Source organism: Vanellus vanellus (genome assembly GCF_965231255.1).
Source record: "Vanellus vanellus genome assembly, chromosome: Z".
Taxonomy (NCBI): domain Eukaryota; kingdom Metazoa; phylum Chordata; class Aves; order Charadriiformes; family Charadriidae; genus Vanellus; species Vanellus vanellus.
In genome coordinates this window covers 42,900,984-42,923,874 of record NC_138908.1, presented here as the reverse complement: position 1 = coordinate 42,923,874, position 22,891 = coordinate 42,900,984, and the positions used below count along the sequence as shown (strand labels likewise).

Sequence of the window (22,891 nt, the reverse complement as noted above, 5' to 3'; positions counted from 1 at the left end):
AAGGCAGAACTCGTTGGTTGAAATAGTGTGATTTCGACCCTAGTGGCAACTGCCCCCCTCTCCATGGCTAGTGCCTCTTATAGCTGGGCATGGGTCACATGTATGGAATACCTGCCTCCTTGGGGAAATTAACCCCATCCTTGCTGGAACCAGAACAGGGCAAAAGGAAGGAACTGCTGCTAATAATTTTTGTTTTAACAGGATGGGAAAACAGCAGAAGATCTCGCCAGAGCGGAGCAGCATGAACATGTAGCCAGTCTGCTCGCAAGACTTAAAAAGGTTGGGAATGCATTAATTTTAACTGAGGTTTTCATGTTTTTAAGATACCAAGATACCAAGAAAAGTTTGACCATGGGAAACTATAAGGTAGTCATCAAAGCCATTCTAAAAAGCTGTTGCAAAAATCCTTATTGGAATGGTGTTTGTTTTTTTTTCTTTCATTTTTTATTTGAAACGATGCCCTTAGTTAAAGCTAGTATTTACATACTAACAAAAATGGCTAAGCTAGCCTGCACCAGTGATCTATCTTATCCTGTCTATGACAATGCCTAATAAAGCATTTAAGGTGTTTAGAAGGAACTGGAAAATAAATGGTTAAGAATTAGCACATCCCACAAGAGGACTTAGTTCCCCACCATCACCATTTTAGTTACATTAGGGTTATGAAGTATGAGGGGTTTCTGCCCCTTCTGGTACTCTAATGCCATGTGGAATAGTTGCATAAGTTCTTAATGTCTTTTTTTTTTTTTAAATTCTGCAATTTCACTATTTCCAGATCCCCTGTCAACTAGAGTGCAAAGGTGATCTGAGTTTGTTGTAAGGCAGTGAGTCTGACATATCTGATATGCATTGGTTATTCTAGATCGGCAGTATCCCTCATACCATGAAGGTTCAGGGAGCACTTGCCTGGAGATTACAGGCAAGAGCCAGACCAATTAAAACAATCCTGTTTTAATTATCCTGATGGGTCTGTGGAAAACTGAAATAAATGACCGTTTCAGAGTAGCACTACAAGACGGTGTATAGCAGGCATTGTCAAGGTGGAAGTAGAATCATGTCCTTCAGTTCTGCTAGCAAATCTGTACTTGCTAGGATTGTAAAATATGTCAATGAAGACGTCAGAAAGTGCCAAAGCTTGGGCTTCCTTTGCAATGATAGCTTTTGTAAACATTTGTCATAACAGGATCCATTTTGCTTAATTGTATCACCATACTGAACCCTTGCCTGTGTCTGCATGCAGGTGGATAATTTTGTGGTTTAGTCATGATGTAAATATGGAAATAATAGAAGTTGACCTAGAGCAAAAGAGAGAAGGTCAGATAAATCTAAATCTCTTCTGAAAGAGATGTTAGTAGCCGGTAACTCTCTTCTTGATAGCAGAGTATACTTAATTATTGAAGGCCTGCCTATATACGTGGGGAAAATGTATAATAATTATATACTTTATCAAAGTATACTTTTCAACAGAGAATCTGGTCAATCGAAATTAATAGACTACATCAAACCACTGAAAATAGTCTAGTACTTCTCAAGATTGTCAATATCATTTAGTAGAGTGTACTTTACACTTGTTTTATTTTTAGTGCCTGTGGAGGGTTTTGTCCCAGATAGCACACACATGAAGAATCTACTGTCATAGTGGCTCTTGCAGAGGATTCTGGAACCATGAGGGTGTGCAGTATTTGCATTGTGACTAACTTATTTAATAAATGCCTGTTAGCGAGGAAGAAACTAAATTATATGTGCTACTATTTCTGTCAGATTTCTCGGCTTAATTGCTGCATGCTTATAATCTTGGGGGGCTGTAGGTGCTCATTTAATGAGTCATCCTACATGTTAAAGTGAGTACAAACGCAGAACAACAGACCCTCTCTCTCAGCTCCAAATGGGGGAATGAAGGAAGGGAAGATGAAACTAGTTCCTTTGCCCTTCCCTTTCTGCTATCTCCCTGTTTCCATAAAAGATGTCTTTTGTGGTGAGAGACTTTTGGTAGTTTGCTGTCCTGCACTGCGTCCTCTTGCTGACTTGATCTTTCAAGCTCAGTTTGTGTGGAAAATAGTGCCTTCATGTCTGATTGCCTCTTGCTGGGCAAAGAGAAAATACAGGTTTGATTTATTTGTTCCTGACTCTGTCTTTGACAGGAACAGAAGGAGTATCCTTCAGATACTACAAGACAAGATGCAGAGGGGTAATGGGGGAGCTCAAACTGGAAAGGTCTTGTGTAGGAAATGTGATTGGGTTTGAGGAAGGCCTGTGTAGGAGGATGAGACACAGCTGTGGAAGAGACAATGGATGCACACAGTGAGAGGAGAATTAAGTAGAGAGGCAGATCTATTGAGGCCTGGGAGTAAAGAGGGAAACTAGGCTGAAGGTTGTACACTTGCAGTGGAGGGGTAGAAAAATGGAAGTTACACAAGAGGTCTTTTAAGGTAAAGAAGAATAAGTGTGTGGGGAGAGATAAGAGTGGTCTGGGAAAAGCAATATTTACCTTGCAAAGAACTGAAGTGGAAATAAACAGAGAACTGGGTGGGAGGAAGAGGGAGAGGAAAGAGGAGAATTCCCCCAAATACAAGTAGTACAGAAAAAGTTGATGTAAAGAAGAGGAGAAATGCACATTGAGTTTTCAGATTGCTCAGGTGGTAGCTGTCACTGCAAAATTCTTCAATGCTGCATATGTATATAATATAAGATTATGGATATTTGTTATGCTACTGAGACTCATAGGTAAGGAGAAAGAGCACTGAAAGAGGCTAGTTTTTCTTACTTTGCCCTCTCCAACAAGGTCAAAATTATCCCATTCACTGATATTGAGCCTGAAGTCATGTGATTTTCATGAAGGCTCAAGGTAGCAAGCACTCAGCTGTGCCTTGTCTACCTGTCCCTGCCCTTCTGCCAGTAACTGATCATTAGTATGATGAAGCAGATGGGGGAACTGATCCAGATGAACACCAACCTGGCAAGAAAACATTACCTAAACCCCGTGTTTTGAGTTTGTTGGGAGGCAGAATTTCTGTGCCATGTGTTCTGATTTCTCCTTTATATTGAATTTTAGGATACGCACCGGGGGCTTTTTATCCAGCAGCTGCGGCACACACAGAATCCACAGCCCCGGATCAAACTGAAGTTGTTTGGACACTCTGGTGCTGGGAAAACCACTCTTGTGGAGTCTCTCAAGTGTGGCCTGATACGAAGCTTTTTCCGAAGACGTAGGCCTAGGCTCTCCTCCACAAACTCAACCAGATTCCCTCCATCTCCTTTGTCTTCCAAACCTTCAGGTATGACTTCAGAGCTGTAATGATTGAACAAGAAAACATTTTCTTCTTTGTGTAGCTCCTAAGGAAGAGCTGTTGGGTGTACTGGAAAACATAGGACAAGATAAGCATGTAAGAAACCAAAGCAAAGTGGAGAGGGTATTGACTTCTCTGTGCACAAGAGACCTGAGAGCAAAGAGGAGCAGCGGGTGTGAAGGGTGTAGGAGTAGTTAAGGTTTTGTTTACTCACATGCTGCATACATGAACTTGGAGAGTGGAGGACAGGACTCTTGAACACTGGCATTTATTTTTCACAGGAAGTCCTAGGCTATGAATGCCAGTGTCGTGACCAGATTCCACCATCATGGGTTTGTGCAGTACGTTCTGTCAGCCTTTTTGTTTGATGTGCTGCATCTGTATGTGATCTTTAAGTAACAACAGAGGATTCAGTACTGCCTCTGATGCCTTGGAATGCTTTTCTGTAAGGTACAGGAGTGGATTAGACCAGTGAGAGGTGTCTAAAATTGTCTCCAAACAAGGTGAAAATGAAGGTTTTCTAAACTGAAGTAAATAGGTGCAAATAATAAGGAAACTTTGCCCATGTAGCACCAGTTGGTCTGTGTGAAGTGGGAAGAGCGTTAGGATGTGGAGGAACTAGCTAAGTTTATACTTCAACATGTACCCAGCTTTGGAAGAACCCACAGTTGTGACAGTACACTTGAAAAAGTAGTGAATCCTTTGCCCAGGTCCCTTTTCTAACACTGAGGAGCTGTGCCATGTATACAAAGCTAAGCAGGCACTTCAAGGAGCTCAAGTTTAAGTTGGTGTTTAGAAGTAGTCTTACTATGGAAGTTTTAGATGAGGTCAGGGTTTCCTTTTTCTTTAAAAACATTTGGATAATACCTGCAGGTGTAGGTTTCATTTACCATTTTTAGGTAGCGTTAGAACAGTGCTAGTAGTAGATTTCATATCTCTCTCTGGTCACCTGAGAAAGCTATAAGGTACACTCAGAGTGGCTTAATAAGACAAGATACCTGGCACAGAGATTGTTACTTTATTTGCTGTTCACTTAACACAAGGGGCTCACACCTGTGACAACAGAATAAAGAAACTGATTAAATGAATCAGTCAGAAGTTCTTGATTTATTTATCTTAATTTATTGTGTCACAGAAGGGCAGATAAGTCACTCATAAAATATCAGTTCTTGGAGGCAGTGACAGAAAGGTTTTGACTGAAGACAGATGTTTTTATGTTGGTTGGTACCAGAACCAGAGAATAAGTGTTATGCACTCACACTATCATAAAATCAAACAAGACTGCCAGTCACATTAGCAACTGTTTATAGAAATAATGGTGAATTTGAAGTATGCACTTAAAAATAGGCTACCTAGATGTAAATCCAGAAATTTGTGCAGTGCTATGCACGCTTGAAAGTTATGCAGTACTACGCCAAAAAAAAAGCTACTGTAGTGGTGTTATAACATTTGGATTTTGGGGGTTTGGCTTGTTTCAGTATCTGTTCTTTTTGGATGAAAATCGTTATATAACATGTCAATAATGTTATGGGTTGTGTGACCTAATCAGATAAACATGTAAACCAGCACAATTTGGTCTATACTTGATCGTGTGCTTATGTTTGTTTAAATTCTGTAACAATAAGCATGGGAATTCGTCATGCGTTTATTTACAAAAGCCTAAATATTACAGTAGAAGATCAAACATGAAAGTATAGTTTTACAGCGGATAGGTAGTTTCTTTCTATATTAAAACCCAACTATTAGAATTCAGAACCTATTGGAGGAAAGAAATCTTTACTTTCTCCACTAGATGGTGCAAGTCAATTAAAAAGCCCATTTGTTTTGCGTTTACTCTTAGGGAATTTGAATTAAAAAAGAACTAAACAAATTGATTATTAGTAAAATAATTTTGGTTAAGGGCCTGCTTTTCTCCTCCACCTCCCCAGAAACAGGTGTTACATGGTGCTATTTTTATCCTTACAGGAATCAACTATATGAATGTGTAGCATTTTCATGCCAATAAAAATAGCCCATGCTATGAAACTGCAGCCCTTAGCTAAAAAAGCAGTAGAACTTTGCAATATAGAAGAACTTTAACTATTGAAACCTTTTGTTTCCAAATCATTCCATTTTTGTTCTATGCTTCCCACCCAGCGGTCTGTCTGCTGAAGGGTAATAAGTGCCACATGGGATCATTCTAATGTTTTCCTTTTCATCATTCAGAATGAGGATGTATTTGTGTATGCTCACAGCTTGGTAGGCATCACCTTTCTTTGAAGCGCAGTTTGTTTTTTTTTTTTACTCAGCTTTTATGTTTTGCATACTTATTTTGAAGTGATCTAGTTGTGATTTTCACATGGTTTGTAATCTCATTTTCCTTTCCCTGACCCAGTTTCAGTAAGCATTATGAATCTTTATCCTGGTTGTGAGAATGTCAGCGTAAGAAGCCGTAGTATGATGTTTGAGCCGGGCCTGACCAAAGGAGTATTAGAAGCTTTTGTTTCACCTGCTCATCACTCTCACTTCTCTGCTGATGACCAGTCCACCAAGGCCATTGATGTTCAAAATGCCTGTCTGCATGGTAAGCAGAGCCCTGGGCTGTCACGCCTTAGTGCTGTGGGACAGTTAATGCCATGTTGCTTCTTTTTAAAAATAAAAACAAAAAAAAATCTGACTTGGTATGGTAGTGACAGTGGTTGATAATCCAACACTGGTGGACTTTGGTTTGTTTAAGCAGAAAGTAAATCTACGTGTTGTTCTCTACCTGTAATACGCATAGTAATCACTTGTGTCAGATCCTTATAGTATCACATAGAAATGTTTTTGAGATGAGTAAGTGGGGCAGCTGGAAGGAGGGATTTGGTGCAATAGGAGTGGATTGGGAGACCAGCTACTAGTGTGAAAGCTCCTTCACCTATACTGTATGTTGTTTGGGGATTTTACCAGATTTAATCTGGTCCCATAGACTCAAGTGGTTCCCAGATGTATGAAGGACCTACCATTCCTGCACCATGACAGGTCTGGAACATGTTTGGTGAGTCCTGGAGCTCACCCAACATGGGGAATGGAGCTTCTGATCTAATTTTTTTTGAAAGGAGGCTAACAGCTCTGCAATTGGAACCAGTTAGTGGGAAGGGGGGGGGGGGGTCAGTCAGAGAAGTTGTCATAAGTACATATATGGTTTTTTTGACTAAGAAGACCATACAAATGGTGCATATACACCATCAGCCATACTAATTGTTACATAGATCTCCCAGTAGGATCTCTTCTTAATAAGGAAAATGTTTTGCATGCCTTAGCATTTGCAATTTTGAGGCTGAATTAGGGTTAATCAAGATTTTATTTTGGAGAGAGAAACCTATTTACGAACGCAGTATCTGCACACTAAAACATGCAGTGACAAAATGTTTGTCCTAGATGTTGAAGAGTTTGGCATGTAGCTAAACCTCCTTCTTTGTCCAGGCTAATTTCCTCTTTCAGTGCAATTTGAAACCAAGTCAAATTCTGCAGTGAAATAGAGTTGTGCAACAGACTGTCAGTAGGGGTTTCTTTTCTTTCTCTGTGCTGTCTTGATATAGAAGGGAAGTGTGCACATGGGTGAACTCTGAATAGCTGTACTCATAACAGCAGATTTGAGGTTTCTGGCTGCTTTTCTTCTAGAGATTTGAGGTGTGTCTTCATCAGCGTTTATGTAAATAAAGGTAGTATAGGTTCATCAGACTTCACCCTAATCAGATGGTGAGTCTGGGAAGTGCCATACAGGGCAACATGCTTATACTTTTCCCACCTGAAGCTAAAGGAGATGGCAAAAAGAAGCATGTTGTTGTTGGTATCCCTAACGTGGTGATTCTTCAGTCCTGACTTAACAATGTGATATAGATAGTACAATTCTGTAAAGCAAAGTGGCTTCTTTGAGAATGTCCTTCAGCTGTTTTTAATACCAGCAGTGGCATGTTAAGAAGAAAAATTAATAAAAAAAGTTAAGCTTTTTGGGGTGAGCAGAAAAAGAATGGCAGCCTTTATTCTTGTTTTTCAAGGGAATTGCAAAATCCGTTGCTGTTGTGCAAGGCAAAAGGCAATTTAATGTGTGAGGCTGTATGCATTTGACACACAGGTGCTTCCATGTGGCACCCAGCTGAATGTCCTAGAGAAGTGAATGTGAGAGGGGAACAGATGGTGAGGATCCAAATTCTCAGCCTCTGAGACTGACTGAAACCCATTCCCTTTTTTCATGATTGTTTTTGCAGTCTTGTTTTCTCACGTGCATGTGATTTATCCTTGTGAAAGTTTAAATCAGATTAACACTTTTGTTTGTCTTTCTGTGGCTGAAAGATGCTTCACACTTACTGACAACATATGATTTGATCTCTTCATCTGTTTGCCTCTTTTTCAGGAGTTGGTGATTTCAGCATCTGGGAATTCTCTGGGAATCCTGTGTATTTCTGCTGTTACGATTATTTTGCTGCAAATGATCCCACTTCAATTCACATAGTGCTTTTTAGTCTTGAGGAGCCTTACGAAATCCAGTTAAACCAAGTGACCTTTTGGCTCAGTTTCCTGAAATCACTAGTCCCAGTTGAGGAGCCAATAGGTATGCTCTTCTGCCTGTTAATGAAATGTTAGGGGACTATAAGATAAAGCTTCTTGTGTTTCTCTGCAAGTTTGTATATCCTCCATGTTGAGTGCTGCTATGTGTCTTCATCCCCATGTATTCAAACAAACTTTACAAAAGGTTTTTTAGAGAAAGGGAATTTTCTATGGAACAGTCCTGAAGAGTTGTACACAACAATCAGTCCAACTAAAAAGGGTCATGAAGTACAGTGCCAACTCTTGTGGCACTGGGATTTACATCTGTAAATGGCAGATGAGGTTTTATGCCAGATAACCTGCGTGGAAAGGTTTTTTGGAGAGTTGGAACCATTTAAAACCAGTTTTAGATGCATTGCTGAAATTCTACTTATATCTAACTCCAATTAACAGAGTTTCCAGCATAAATTAGTCTTGTCAGTGAGAACAGGACAAAATGACATTGTGGAGTGGCATTACCTCTCAGCACATACCACTTTAATGTGCTTAACTAGAGTTGTATTTGGGCTTCAAATATGTTAACCTTCTGGTGCATCTGGAATTACAGAAACCAGTGTTTAGTAAATTTCACTTCACATATTCTCAGACTTTGCACAATTTTTAGGTGAATTTACTTGTTTTACGTGCAAGCTTTGTAACAAACTGAAAGTTACTTGGCAGGCAAACAACAACATTTTTTTTTCCCCTTAAAGGGTCTGTAGGTCTAGGTATATATACAGTATAACTTGTTTGTGTTTGTCGCTGAGCACTGTGACAGTTTCATGGATGAGCCACGGTCTGACATGTGTCTTGGTTCTATGAACCGAAATGTTATTCCAGCCAGTGGAGCTAACTCAGTGCTCATGGACATTGACAAGGCTGCTAGGGACTCACCACACAATCAAAACAAATACTTAAATTGTGCGAAGATTATTTCCCCTCTCTTTTTGTTTTTGGTTCAATTCTGCACGCATAGTCTCAGCCAGATAATGATAATGATAAGCCAAGGCAGACCTTTTCAGTTCAGGCGTCTGCATGTCTTTCATTTGCCATTTTAGGTCCAATCACAAGGTTAACAATATGAGTATTTGGATCTAACCAACATGAAATTACTTCTGGGAGTAAAAACTCAGAAATTTGCAGAAAAGTATCAAAACTTAACTTACAATTGCTGAAAGCTTTTCATGGCTTCTCAGTCTAGCAAGGATACTTAGTTCTTGGTCTGACTGAGTTAGAATTTGAGCTAATAGTTTCTCCTTCTAATCTAATTATCGGCCTTATTTAGATATTTTCCTTAAATCAGTGTTTATACTGGTCAGCTCAGTTTGGGTACCCATGCCTTCAGCTGCCAAAAAAATATTTACAATTTTAAAATACTTACCTTGAAGTGCTACGCAGAGATTTGATTTGGAAAAATGTGGCTTTTTATGAATGAACCAAGATTCTGTAGCTTAGCTGATGAAACCTGAGAAGTGATATGTAATATGTAAGCATATTTCTTCCATGTGAAGTTTTGTCAGACTAAAATAGCAGGATTGGATGTACTATCTTTTTTTTAAAAAATAATCTAATGATGTTTCCTCGTTTCTGGAAGATCAGTTTGAGAAAAGATTGAAAACTGTGTTCCATACTGTCACCTCATTCATGCCATTTGTATCTTTCTTTCTTTCTTATTCTTTTTCATGGTTTCTGCCAGGCTTTCCTACTTAACTCTCACCTAAGTGAGAGGTCATTATTTGTGTAAGTACTGCAAAATAGCATTCATACCAATGTATGAATGCTGTAGACATTTTGTGTTCTACTTATCCTCTACTCTACACCTGTAATATTAAGGACCATCCTAAGATTATGAGAAACCCTTTCAAGAAGCTGTTATTTTTAATTGTTTTTCTTCACACTATTATAGTTTGTAGTTAATAGATATATCATTAGCATTATTGTTTTAATAAAAACATTAGTCAATAAAGTCATGTCATATCAATGTATCTGACGTTATTCAAAGAGTCTAGCTATTCAAACTGGACGTTATATAGATAATCCTGTAGGTAGATAACAGGCAAAGCACCAGTGGTGTAAGCACAGTATGGCTATGTTTAGAGTTGGTAAATCCACTGAAAAGTGATTGGTACGAATAATGTAAAATGTATTGCTACTTTCCTGGCTCAGTAAGACAGCCATCTCCATAAGAATGTGTCATAGTGAGGGAGTGCTCTTGTTTCTCTTCTAGCATTCGGTGGGAAGCTGAAGAGTCCCCTGCGTGTTGTTTTGGTCGCCACACATGCTGACATAGTGAATCTTCCTCGGCCCGTTGCCGGAGAGTTTTGGTATGACAAAGACATATCGTTGTTGAAAGAAATCAGGAACAGGTAAGAGAGGAGTATATTTATATTTAGTGTTTAAACATGTCAATTGAAAAGAAAGAATACTAAAATGCACAGGAATATGTAAAAGGTTTTTATGTAGCTTATGATATGTGATATTATAGTACTTTGAGTATGTTCAGAAAGCTTATATTGTGCAAAAATTGAAACAGTTACCAATATTAAAGTGAGCGACCTGCCTTAAGTGAGCTAAAACGGGTCAAGTGGTGAGTTGGGGCTCAGGGAGTCTTACCCTGTAAACACTGGGATACATCCAAAGGCCCGTATCAACCATCTGTCTAACATCTTGGTGCTCAAGGTTTTGCACCAGTCTCAGAAAAACGGGCAGTACTTAGCTACAACCTCTGGGTGAAAAAGAGGAAGCCTTACAGGAGAGTGAGCCTTTGCTCTGAACTGATTTAGGAAGGGTAGGAAAAAAAACTAAACAGGCATGGAGGAATACTCTCTACACGGTTTGTGAAGAGCTGGACATTGTAGAGTCACACAGGTGACAATATCAGACAAGAGGTACCTAGAAGTTATGGAAACTTCTAGCCTCCTTCAGCAAATGTTTGGAGAGCATGCAAATTGTAGATGGAAATAGGGATTTTTTCACAAACATACTATTATATAAAGTAACAATAATTTATATTCACAGTGCACCTAAGTGGGGAAGCATCCACATCTGTGAACACAGACACTTCTCTGGACTGTACAAGAAACAAATGTATGAATTCCAGCACAATAGTGTCAGGGCAGTATCTAAATTGAAATAAACCAGCAGAAAATACCTGTGTGTAATCTTTGGCGCTGGAATCCTTTTACACGCATATAAGTCCAGAGCTAAGAAAACAAGTACGTGTGCTTGGAAAGTCAAAAGGAAGGGAGAAATAGAGATGGTGTCAATAGCAATGACAACTGAACTATTTAAAGTGAGAAGAATGCAAGCAACAAATATGAAGACCTTCAAAAGAAGTAATTCCTGCTGTGCCTTCTCTAGTAAAAAGTTTGGGTTTGTAATTACAAGTCCTGTGATGCAGTTGTAATTTTCTTATGCATCTTCAGCCATCTTCCTTAGGAAAGACAACAATTATCTCTCAACATTTCTGTTTATTTTCAGGAAAATTTGAGAGCAGCTATACTGTCTATGCTTATAAAATAATCAGTACTTAACTTAACATCTTTCATCATTCCTTGAAGAAAAATAACTCTTGTGTAATTTAAGATTGAAGTACAACCGTATTAAGAAATAAAACTGGATTTGGGACTAAGGAAATAATTGCTTACCTTTTTTTAGATTTGGAAATGATCTGCAAATTTCAGATAAGTTATTTGTCTTGGATGCTGGAGCATCTGGGTCTAAAGATATGAAGCTTCTCCGAAATCACTTGCAAGAAATAAGAAGCCAGATAATTTCTGTAAGTAAAGTCTAATGGTCTGAGTTGGGCCAGCCAAAACATGAAAATCGTGTGTAATAATTTACTGTAAATTTAGTACTTACGTTATGAAACTTAAAGAAATGAGTGCTGCTTCAGGTTTTTTGGCAGCATGCATGACAGACCTGGTGATAAACAAACTCCTGACATCAAAGAGTCAGTCAACGTTCAATTGCAGCTTGAAATCTGGAGGGCTTTGCCGCATAAGAAGTACGTGCTATGGCTTGACAGTGTAGGATGAAGGCATCAGTGATATCCAAGACAATCAACAGATTACTTCTTATCTGGTACTCTGCTGTCTCACCTGTTGAAGTAAACTGATCCTGTACAGATACTGATAAGTACAGATTTTAATTAAATGTTGACAATTTCTGAGAGAAAGATTAACTTCTAGATGCATGAAGGCAATTGATACATCCTGAACTCACTGTTTCAAGCAGTCAGTACATTTGACAAGGCAGGACTAAATAAACCAAACTTTATTCCACTTGTCAGGATTCCCTTTGGTAACCATGGTGATGTTTAGAAAGGTTGCATATTTCAGTGAAAAAGTTGTTTCTGGAACTCACTTTATTAAGAAAAGTTAGATCTTACAGCAAGCGAATGCCAGATAGAAGAGTAAAGGTCCACTACAAGCATTTCTCTTTAGACACAAATATACATCATGAATGCATTAGACCTTGTAACCTCCATTTAAAAAACAAAAAAACAAAAAAACAACCCAAACAAACAAACAAAAACCCCAAAACAACAATAGTACTGTTATTATCAGCAGAGTAGAATTACAAATTGATGTTTTCTGTGCTTTTGTAAGACTTGCCCACCTATGACTCATCTGTGTGAAAAAATAATCTCCACACTGCCTTCATGGAGAAAAATGAATGGACCCAACCAGCTGATGTCCTTGCAGCAGTTCGTATATGACGTACAGGAACAGCTTAATCCCCTAGCAAATGAAGATGACCTACGGCATATTGCACAGCAGTTGCATAGCATAGGGGAAGTAAGTGGTTTTATCTGAATTGCATATTTTTATTTGCAAGGTACTGCTCTGCTAGAATATTGCTTAATGGGATTTAAGCAAATGTCTATACTTTTTTATTTTTCTTCTCCCTCTTAAGACATCGCAAGAAGTAGAGACCAGTTAATAATGCTTTTTGATATTGTTACTGTGTTGTGGCTCCTGTTTCATTCAATGTTGTTTTTTTGAAACAGGGAGAATTACAGTTTATTGCTATAGTTGTAAGGCTATAAAATACCCAGAAAGGATAAGTATGCTGTCATCTTAAATGACATACTGCCTAATCTGTTCACTGCACATGAGAAATTTATGTGTGTCCATTAGAAATTGAATCACAGGATAACACCTTTGCATAAATAGCTTGCAAGGCATGGCTAGGCTTTACAGCTGTGGAGCTATAGTGGCTTCGTTACTGGTGGAAATGAAGAAAAAGAACTGTCCTTTGTTCCAAATACTTGCAAGAAAATAAAATGCACTATTTGTTTTTCTCCTGTCAGAAGTGATAGTTAAATGATTTGGTCAGTAAATTACGAAGGAGATAATATGCGGTATCATCTTGTACTTCACAAGATGTAAATAATAACTTTCATATTTATAAACAGATTAACATTATGCAGAGTGAAACTGTCCAAGATGTTGTACTTCTGGATCCTCGCTGGCTCTGTTCAAATGTCCTTGCAAAAATCCTGTCAGTGGAGAACCCAAAAGCCCTCCATCACTACAGAGGTCGGTACACTATAGAGGACATCCAGCGTCTGGTGACAGACAGTGATGTTGAAGAACTGATACAGATTTTGGATGCCATGGATATTTGTGCAAGGGACCTGAGCAGTGGAGCAATGGTGGATATTCCTGCTCTCATAAAGACTGACAATCTCCACAGGTCTTGGACAGATGAGGAGGATGAGGTGCTGATTTATGGTGGTGTTAGAATCGTTCCTGTGGAACATCTTACCCCATTTCCTTGTGGAATTTTTCATAAAGTTCAGGTGAATCTCTGCAGGTGGATTCATCAGCAAAGCACAGAGGGAGATGCTGATATACGTCTGTGGGTAAATGGATCAAAGATTATGAATCGTGGAGCAGAGCTTTTAGTGCTGCTGGTCAACCATGGTCAGGGTATAGAGGTTCAAGTTAGAGGACTGGAAACAGAGAAGATCAAGTGCTGCTTACTTCTGGATTCTGTATGCAGCACCATTGATAATTTAATGGCCACAACCTTGCCAGGCCTTCTGACCGTCAAATACTACCTTAGTCCTCAGCAGCTGAGGGAACATCATGAACCAGTAATGGTCTACCAGCCTAGAGACTTTTTCCGTGCACAGAGTCAAAAGGAGACATCACTAACTAACACTATGGGGGGATATAAAGAGAGCTTTAGCAGTATACTGTGTTTCGGGTGTCTTGATGTCTACTCCCAGGGCAGCCTAGGAATGGATATTCATGTTTCTGATCTGAATCTACTTACCAGGCGAAAACTAAGTCGACTTTTGGATCCACCTGATCCTATGGGCAAAGATTGGTGCCTTCTGGCCATGAATCTGGGCCTGCCTGATCTTGTTGCAAAGTACAATACAAATAATGGAACGCAAAACGACTTTGTCTCAAGCCCAGTCCATGCTCTTCTGCAGGAGTGGAGTAATGCTCCTGAGAGCACTGTAGGTATCCTAATGTCTAAGCTGAGGGAATTAGGTCGCAGAGATGCAGCAGACTTTTTACTGAAGGCATCTTCTGTGTTTAAAATAAACTTAGATGCTAATGGTCAAGAGGCTTATGCTTCCAGTTGCAACAGTGGCACATCTTATAACTCAATTAGCTCTGTAGTGTCACGGTAAGAGCAGGTGTTTTGCATGGACATCTTTTCAAATTGGAGAAAAGATAAAAGATACAGTACAAGAGTTTCAGTGCATTTTCATTTATGAGATTTTTACATCAAAGGATCTTTATCCTTTTCCAGCACCACCTTTTTGTGCATAAACTTTCTACTTCTAACTGTGAATTGTTGCTTTTTATCTATTAAAAAGGCTGGTGTACTTCTGGTGTTTCAAAATTACTCCTGATACATAATGTGCTGCTTAATACTGCCATTTTAACTGGAAAGTCTTAATTTTTGGATTACGTCCTGCAACTGTTTTATAAAATATTTTGATTCTCCACATAAAAGATAGGAGGAGAAGAATAGCACATATTACCTGAAACGTGTATTTCTTACACCCATTTTTTTTTTCTTTTCATTGTGTCCTCTGCTTAACATTTTTTATATTTGTAAGCAGAGAAATCCACCATTTGTGGTCAATCTGACTGAATTTAAAACCATGTTGTTTATAGCTGAAAAAGTGAGTGCCTTTTGCAGAAGGGAGGGTGCAGTTGATTTGAATGACCCTGCTGGATTTACAAGAACATGCTACCTCTGTTTCACTTAAATTGTCTGCATGCTTATCATTGCAAGTGGTGCTTGCCTTTTAATTTTTCCTGCACTTCTAAGACATTGGTGATGACTCACGCAGAGCATTCTTGTGCCAGTACTATGGGTATAGATGTGTGATACCTAATCAACTTAATTACAGTCAAATCACAATGTGAAAATCTCTTAAACTTGCCAATCATCATGCTTCATTATTTCCATGCACCTCAGGTAAAAGTTCATATCGTTATAGAGTTCAAAAAACACAAGTGTTGGATACTGCAGAATAATATTGTATAGCTGTCATTGTAATTTGTGTATAACAAAAGTTTTCTACTATTAGATCCTGCATTACTTACTTCCTGTACTTGAAAACTTTGATGGGGATAAAAAAACTAAAAGGAAGCAAGGTTTCTTGCAGTGATAATTTTAAAATTGATATGAGGGAATATGACCCATTCTCTGTTTAAAAAAGCATGTAATTTTAATGGTGCGATGTGTGTTTGTTTATATATATTGTATGTACATATATTAATACTATTTTTTCCTTAATCTTACAATGTAGTAAAATTTTGAAGGATTTTTCTACAAATAAACTGTTGCTTGTTGCATCCCTGTCATTTGTATTCTGTAGCCAAAAGGGACTAAAACTTCTCTCTTCCTTACAGTGGCAATCCTGGAGAGGCAATGCCTGGCTTCTGAAGTTCTGGGAACATCCTGTTTCACTTCAGGGGGATTTCTCAGTATGCAGAAGGAATATTTAATTATTTGTTTACTGCGGAGGTGGTCTCTCTGCAGCAGAGGGGTTTGCATTCATTTTGACAAGTGGCAAGCCAAAGCAGTTTGCTACAAAGCTTTTCCTTTCTGTTTTTTTTTAACAATGCAAACCAGAACAGCACATGCAAGTCTGTCATCGAGAATCTTCCAGATTATTTTGTGTTGCAAAGGGGGAGAACACTGCGTTAGAGCCTGTGCTGCAGTAAAGGTCCTTCACATTAAGGGTTCCCTCATCACTCTAGGGACTGTGCTGCTGCTGCTGCTGCTTATTTAAACTCTCAGCATCACTCACTAATAGCTGCGCAGCCTCTGTGCAGGCAGCTCTGCACAATACCTCCACCCTGTGTATGCTGCAAAGGAATTAAAAAGACTCTTCTTAAAATGCTAGTTGCCGTTTCCTACTGCCTTTCTTTGCATATTTTACCTTTGCTTTATTAAAACTTTCCCCAGGCATTACTGTGCTCCTTTGTTTAATTTTTTTAAAAGTCTAGTCCTCAGTGAGAAGTATGGTTAATGAGCAGTCCTGCCCTGAGCGTCTCTGCTCTGACATTCTCCTGCTTCTCTTGAACCACGTTCAGCATCTCCCACCGCTGCTCAAAGTCACTCAGCGAAGAGCCCAGCTTTCCACAGCCCGTATGTGCCTGTGTTGCTTCATGGCCACCACCACGCTTCACCTCCCAGCTGTGGACAAGTTCAGCACTTCTGTCATATTCTGGTATGTGGAGGGTTTTTTCTCACCTCGTAAGGCTTTCTGGTTTTCTAGCTGGTTTCTTTAGGCCTGTTCCTTGGGTACCAAACTTGGACTTGCCTTCACTGAGTCTGTGTGCCTGCAGAGGAGTGGGGCTTGATATCGCAAGTCCTGTGAGAGCAAAGACTACTGTGAAATGCTTTTCCCATGCAGGGCTGTCAGTGGTGTCTGTTAGTTTGGAATTTAATTTGCCATGGTACTGCTTGTTGGCGGAGTGGCAAGATTTTGAGATACCAGCTAGCTACTCCCCTGCCTGCCTCCCCAGATGCTTTATGTGCACTCAAGATGCATGGTCGGCTTACCAACATTGATGCAGTAGTCTTTTTCTTCCTTTTTTTGCTATTTTTTTTTTTTTTTTTACTTTTTTTCTCCCAACAGTATATTCCTGACAATTGTCTGCTTTCATTTACTGTAAAATGTAGCCATGGGAGTATAAGTTACTTAACGGATGCTATGATGGATCTTTGAATGGCAGTAACAGCCTATTGCATCATTTACAGTTTTCATGGTAATAGGTTCAGGAAAGTGAATCATAGTCATAGGATAGCTTTGGATTGCTTTCCTATAAATCATGTGTCACTGGCATTGAAGAAGAAAAAAAAAAAATCATTGTCCTAAATGAATATTTTGACAGAAAAAGGTAGCAAAGTGATACAAGCAGCCATCCCTTCAGTTGCTTCACTTGTACTGACTTCCAGTTTCGTTTTGTGAATGCAACTAAAGAGTGTCATTCCACAATTTTTAGAACTGTGTTTAAAATGCACTGATCCTGCCTGCAAGTCAAACTTGCATTTCTGACTCAATCCAGAAATAGAGGAAATGCAAGTCTTTGCAAGATCAAAAAAAGTTTAGCCATAAATGTTAATTATGCATAGTTTGTGCAAGGAACATGCCAAGCTCAGCTCCTGCCGGTGAAACGAGTGAATATGGATACTAACCAGTAGGAGACTTTCTTCCTTGCACTTCTTTGTAGCTTCAGAGCAGAGCTTCTGAAACACAATTTTGAGGATAAAGCAGATTAGCCCCAGCATTCATTTTGTCTTCAAAATCCATAATGCAGACAAAGTCTCAAGCTTGCAACACAATTGCTCAAGGCCAAAATGCATGACAGATGATCTTGCAGTTTAGAAATGTATGTTACTGGCATCTGGACTCAAATTCTCAAGAAAAAGACGAAGACAGGGAGAAAGTGATCATTTTGGTGCAAACCATTTTTCCAGGTAGATTCTTTCCTCCCTGGCACGCAGCAGCATGCATAGGATAGAAAAGTGCTTCATACTGCTATTTGTATTAGGTTATACTCTCTGTGGGAGTTTTGCTTCTGACCTGACTGGTGAGTTTGGAAAGCCACAAGGGATCAGTGGCTACATGCAAATCATTTCAAGGGTGGTTCAGGAAGGGCATCCAAAGGTGACCTTGGGTGGAGGTGGATATATACGATTCTTCTCACCTTAAGAGGATATAAACTGGAGACAGCCACAGGTTTGAGGATCCTTGTGATTCAAATGATTGAGAAAGAGTTATGAAACTACAAGGGTTTAGCAACTCCCAAGTGTCAAGAGATTGACAGAGCCAGGAGGCTTAGAAAGGAGCCAGAGTGCAGCTTCCTAAATGGTCAGGTCGGCAGAGACAGCAATGGTGAAGCTGTTAGAGCTGGCTGTGCTGGAGCCAATTCCAGGTCGTAAGCCTGTGCTGGCTTCATTGCCCACTCCAAGGAGAAGTTACCTGTTAGTTCATTGCAACCTTCGTAGTCCAAAGATTCTGTGTTGCAGCATCATTGTTTAAAACAGGTGCCTCAATTTGAATCGCATCACTATTTCAGTTTTGCCAATGAAATGGAGGGTGAATGTCCAACTTGTAACTTCAAGCAAAGTAAATGAAGCGTGCTGTTGACTGAAACCTCTCTTTAGGTCAGAGGAGATGGAGCAGTGCAGTATCTTCTTTGAAGGTGGCCTGAATGCATTATGTACAATATTAAAATTTATTTCTATTTTACTTTTTGTTAAACTCAGTCCAGCAGGTCACAAAAAACATTAAACAGGACTACAGATTCAGATTCATAGATTCACTCCCATATCTTTTCAGTCTTTGTCTGGCTTAGAAGGCAAGGGAAGGTAGCGGGTAGAAAAAAAGGAAGAAAATAGATTTTTTTTTAACAATGACTGAGTTACTTGGTTTCCAAAAGGGTGACAGGCAAGACACTCAGACTTTGCAGGTAGAAGTGCTTGGGTCTCCAAAAGTCAGATGAGCTGTAGATAGAAGAGGGCTGATGGTATTCCTCTGTGTGGATGCACTGTTTATCGTAACAGGCTTTACAGGAACAGTGGGGCCAGCAGCTAATGCTGCCTGAGAGCCAGATGAGGATCTTGTGCATTAACCAAATTGACCTGGCGTTTCTGCACCAGCCAGACTACCCTGGGTGATGTCCAAATCCGAAACATGCATATTTAAAGATCATTCTTCAGAATGCAACCATGTTGCTGAGTCAGTTGGTTGTACCTTAAAAATTACAGCCCTGCCCTGAGACAGGGCAAACCTGGACTGTCTTGCCCAAACTCTGGGTCCTGCTGTCACTAAGCCTAGGACACCTACACAACTAATATGCACTCAACATCTCCCAGGCAGAGAGGAAAACTAGCAAGAATCCTGTGCAGGATGATAAGGGGTCTTGAAGAGGAGTAAATGCTTAAACACGTTGCATCTTTCTCGCATGGTTTTGCAGGCAAAGAGATGTTGGCTGCCTGAGCTCATACTTCTTCCTTCTGCTGAAAGGTCGCAGCAACTGCTGCAATGGTCATTTCTAGTGTCTCTATGTCCAGGTTCGGGAATATACACTGTCTTGCATCTGGACAGGATCCGAGGAGTGCAGCTCGGTGAGGCATCTTCCCTGCGGACTCGGGTATTGTCACAGCTGAGTGTAACTGACCTAGAGAAGCTTCAGGCCATATATGTTGGAAGTATAGTCGGGATGCTTTCTGCTGCTTCTCAGTGGCTGAGGCTGGGGTGGGGGTTACCCAGCCAAGGGGGTGAAATTTGTCTGAGTGAGTAAAGGTCGGGTGAGACACCACCAGCATGTGGTGCACAGGGAGGGGAGAATAAAGTTGTGCTTTTCCAAACAGTTCTCAGGGAAACATGGGAGAGAAGGGAGGGAGGGTTGGACTGCTGATGCTGGTAAAAGATCGCGTGTTTATGACTCTCTGAGTCACTGTGTGCTTCACTTTTTGTGCTGCTCATTGCATTGCAAAATCTGCTATTTTAGTCTGGCCACGAAGAAGGATACTTTGATCATTATAGTCTGTTTCCCCCAAGAGATGAATCAGTCTCACTTGCACACCCCTTACACAGCACTGCTTACAAGCCAAAATGTATGTAGCAGAGAATCAGCTGAGCAAAGGGAGTGCAGAGAGAAGGGCCATCTGCTGGGAACTTTGGGATAACATCAGCAAATCCTGCTATCGCTAAATTTACCTACAAAGCACTACAACTTTGTAGCATTGGCATCTTTTTTTTAAGTTCTATCTATTGGCTGCAAACATGAAAAATAAATATTCTGCGGAGTGCTGAGTGCAAGCAACTACTGCTAAGCCAAAACTTTTATTATTGTGGAAAACAGAGCGTATAGGTCTTGAATTTTGTGCTGAAGGCAATTTGTTAGTGCACATGAAAGCCAGTGCCAAGCCCAGGTGAGTTGCAGGACAGAAGCAGATCCTACTTTCCTAAGCCTATAGTGTGAATTATTTCATTATTCCTAAGGTATGTATCAGCAGAAGATTCATCAAAGATACTATTTTGGAGGCATTTCCACCCATTAAAGGTTTTGATTCTTTGATTTGGTTATACATAAGGATTTAAACCACCATCCTCTACAACTAGAACACTTTGAATCAGTTTTCTACAGACCCCTGGGGATTGTGTTGGCAGCTGGAGAATGTTGTAGCAATTACCCTGGAAATCGTGGAAGGGGGTGAGTCACTGTAACCAAATTAGCATCAGATAGGATGGGCTAAATTTCCTTGGTTGCTCACAGTCAGAAGGAAATACCGCTTGCAGCTGTTAGACCTGGCAGTCAAGTGCCAGTAAAGATTTCAGAGGAAGCTTGAGGCCTGCAGCATACAGAGGTTCAGCGAGGAGCTGTGTGAGTGTTTAAACTGATGGATTAATACAGTTTCCATGTACGCTTCAGGAACTGAATCAAGGCCCAGAGCTTGGAAGTGCTACCAGGAGGACTTCCAGACCTTTTTATCCCAGGTAATATCACCTGGCTGAGAAGTGCTTTGCCAAAGGGTTGTTGCTGCCTTCTCAGGAAAACATGAGAAGGAGCCTAATCTACTGGTAGCAGTTTGGGTGTACAGGATGGGTGTAAAGAATGAAGGCAAAGCCACCAAGTGACCTCTACATTTGCCATTCATTCTTCAAGGGTCAGTGTTCATTTGTACTTAATGAAACAGGGAGAGGTCTTTCCAAGAATGGTGGAAAGTCAAGGAGTGTTACAGGAAGAACCACTTCCCCAGCTGTGACTTAGCGCTCTGCAGACACCATATTTCTTACCACCATGGTGGCTAGGAAAGCTCTGTAGGAACCTCTGTAGCCACAAAAGGAAGGTGTAAGTGACAGGGAGAAAATCTGGCTTGCTTTATGTAAAATTCTCCTTGACTAATGACATTCAGTTATTTAAATATTCCAGTCTTCCGTGCTAGTGCAGTAGTTTCGCAGTTCCCCTACTGGACCTGCCTTTCTGCTTTAACTTACTCACCACAGGAGAGTGCTATGTCACGTGTGTGAAATGCCATCTGCAGCACAAGGTGAGTCAGGTCTTGCATAGAGGAAGAGCACAGGTCAAAGCAAATGGACGTGGCGGCTGCTGACACTGGACAGATAAATGCATGTTTTTTATTATGGTCACAGGACCTTTCTCTGCTGTCAGTCAAACCATGCTCGTGACTCCAGCACAATTCAGCTGTGCCGTGTGGATGTGATCTCTCTGGATTTCCTGGGGCATTAGCAGTAAGTGCAAAATATCACATACATTAAAGAGAATAGAGGGGAAACTATCTTGTGCTTTTCTTTATGGTGTGATTGACTTGAAGCATCTTCCACATTGTACCAGTGAGCTCAGGAACAGGCACTGTAGGCACAAAGGGATCTCTCTGAAATTCAGGTTTGACATTCGCATGTGTTTGTATAAAGCCCAGCACCCCTGTGTAAAGCAATAAGGGGGACACTCTCGCCTTGCTCAGTGTTCTTTGGGCTACACTTTTTTTATTCCCAGAAGTGAAGCTGGTTTCTGTACAAGAGCAGGAAACCACTTGTTTTCAGCAAGTGTTTATCATCTCCATCTCTGGTCCACATTGTTTTGAGGATGTGTTTTCAATGAAATCTCTGACAGAAACGTTTTCCCCAATGGAGAGAGAAACCCTTTGGCAGCAATTTTCTACTCATAGAAGCTACTAATAGACACTGCTGCTGACTGTTACTTTGACTGGTGAGTGAAGTAATATGCAAATTGTTTCTGTCATTAGAAGAATTAGTTTCAAAACCTGATAGATGAACCTCCTTTAATCCACTATCAATCTGGAGCCACAACTCCTTGTTATGCATCTACATAGTAACTACCACAGCAGAGTCATGACTTCCATGTGCCTCTGCGTAATAGATAGACATGAATGACATCTACCCTCCGTAACAGGTCTTTAGACGCTTGTAGATCCATGCATATGCAGCAGGCATGAAGCTTGTTCTTTCTACAGGTGGTCAGACCTACAAGGACCGCTTCTGCCATTGCAACCTTATTGTTATTACACACCGGGCCAAGAGACACGTGCATAAGCTGCAGCCCAACCTGCCATTTGTAGCTTGGAGGAACTGACTCACAGACCTGGTCTCAGTCCTATTCAAGGGCTTGTGTTTCTCTGCCTGTCCTTTTACTCCTGTTATCTGCCCGCAACTCCATGTGTTTATTCAGCTGAGGTGAGCCTCAAAAAGTAAAGTGTGCAAACAGCGCTAATGATGATTCTGACAAGCTCTAAGGTCATGTCAGTTGCAACAACAAGTTGTTTTTATTCTTTCTGCAATTTCCAGTTTAAAAAATAAAAAGCTTCCAAGTAAAGTAATTTGTCTTTTTTGAATCTAGGAAATGTAACAGAGTCCTGAAATCTCATAGTGTAAGCAACTGGGGCTATATTCTGAAATACGACTATTAAGAAATTGGTCTGGAATTGCTCACTGGAAACATTATCCAAGAGCACTGTCTCTCTCTCCAAGCCAGAGTCTGACTTCTGTCTCCTCTGCTTGGCAGAAAAGTTTCCCATCT

General features: G+C 40.2%; 1 protein-coding gene and 1 long non-coding RNA gene across 3 annotated transcripts in view; both read left to right on the top strand.

Annotated features, from left to right (window-relative positions):
* The window catches only part of DAPK1 (death associated protein kinase 1), a gene marked incomplete at its 5' end in the record, with an annotated part of 96,663 nt that extends 81,932 nt beyond the window's left edge, over positions 1-14,731 (top strand). The window contains 8 exons of the mRNA XM_082497147.1: positions 202-279; positions 3,053-3,275; positions 5,662-5,850; positions 7,663-7,860; positions 10,063-10,201; positions 11,493-11,613; positions 12,446-12,634; positions 13,255-14,731. Of these exons, the coding sequence (XP_082353273.1) occupies positions 202-279; positions 3,053-3,275; positions 5,662-5,850; positions 7,663-7,860; positions 10,063-10,201; positions 11,493-11,613; positions 12,446-12,634; positions 13,255-14,487 (2,370 nt within the window). The 3' untranslated portion in view covers positions 14,488-14,731. The remainder of the gene's footprint in view (positions 1-201; positions 280-3,052; positions 3,276-5,661; positions 5,851-7,662; positions 7,861-10,062; positions 10,202-11,492; positions 11,614-12,445; positions 12,635-13,254) is intronic.
* A 5,991-nt stretch (positions 14,732-20,722) lies between these two features.
* Positions 20,723-22,662, top strand: LOC309683630. 2 transcript variants are annotated; one of them, XR_014270223.1, is made up of 3 exons: positions 20,723-20,829; positions 21,487-21,585; positions 22,329-22,662. It is a non-coding gene; the product is annotated as an uncharacterized lncRNA (long non-coding RNA). The 2 variants fall into 2 exon arrangements; XR_014270224.1 differs by lacking the exon at positions 20,723-20,829 and adding an exon at positions 21,341-21,383.
* Positions 22,663-22,891: the final 229 nt, after the last annotated feature.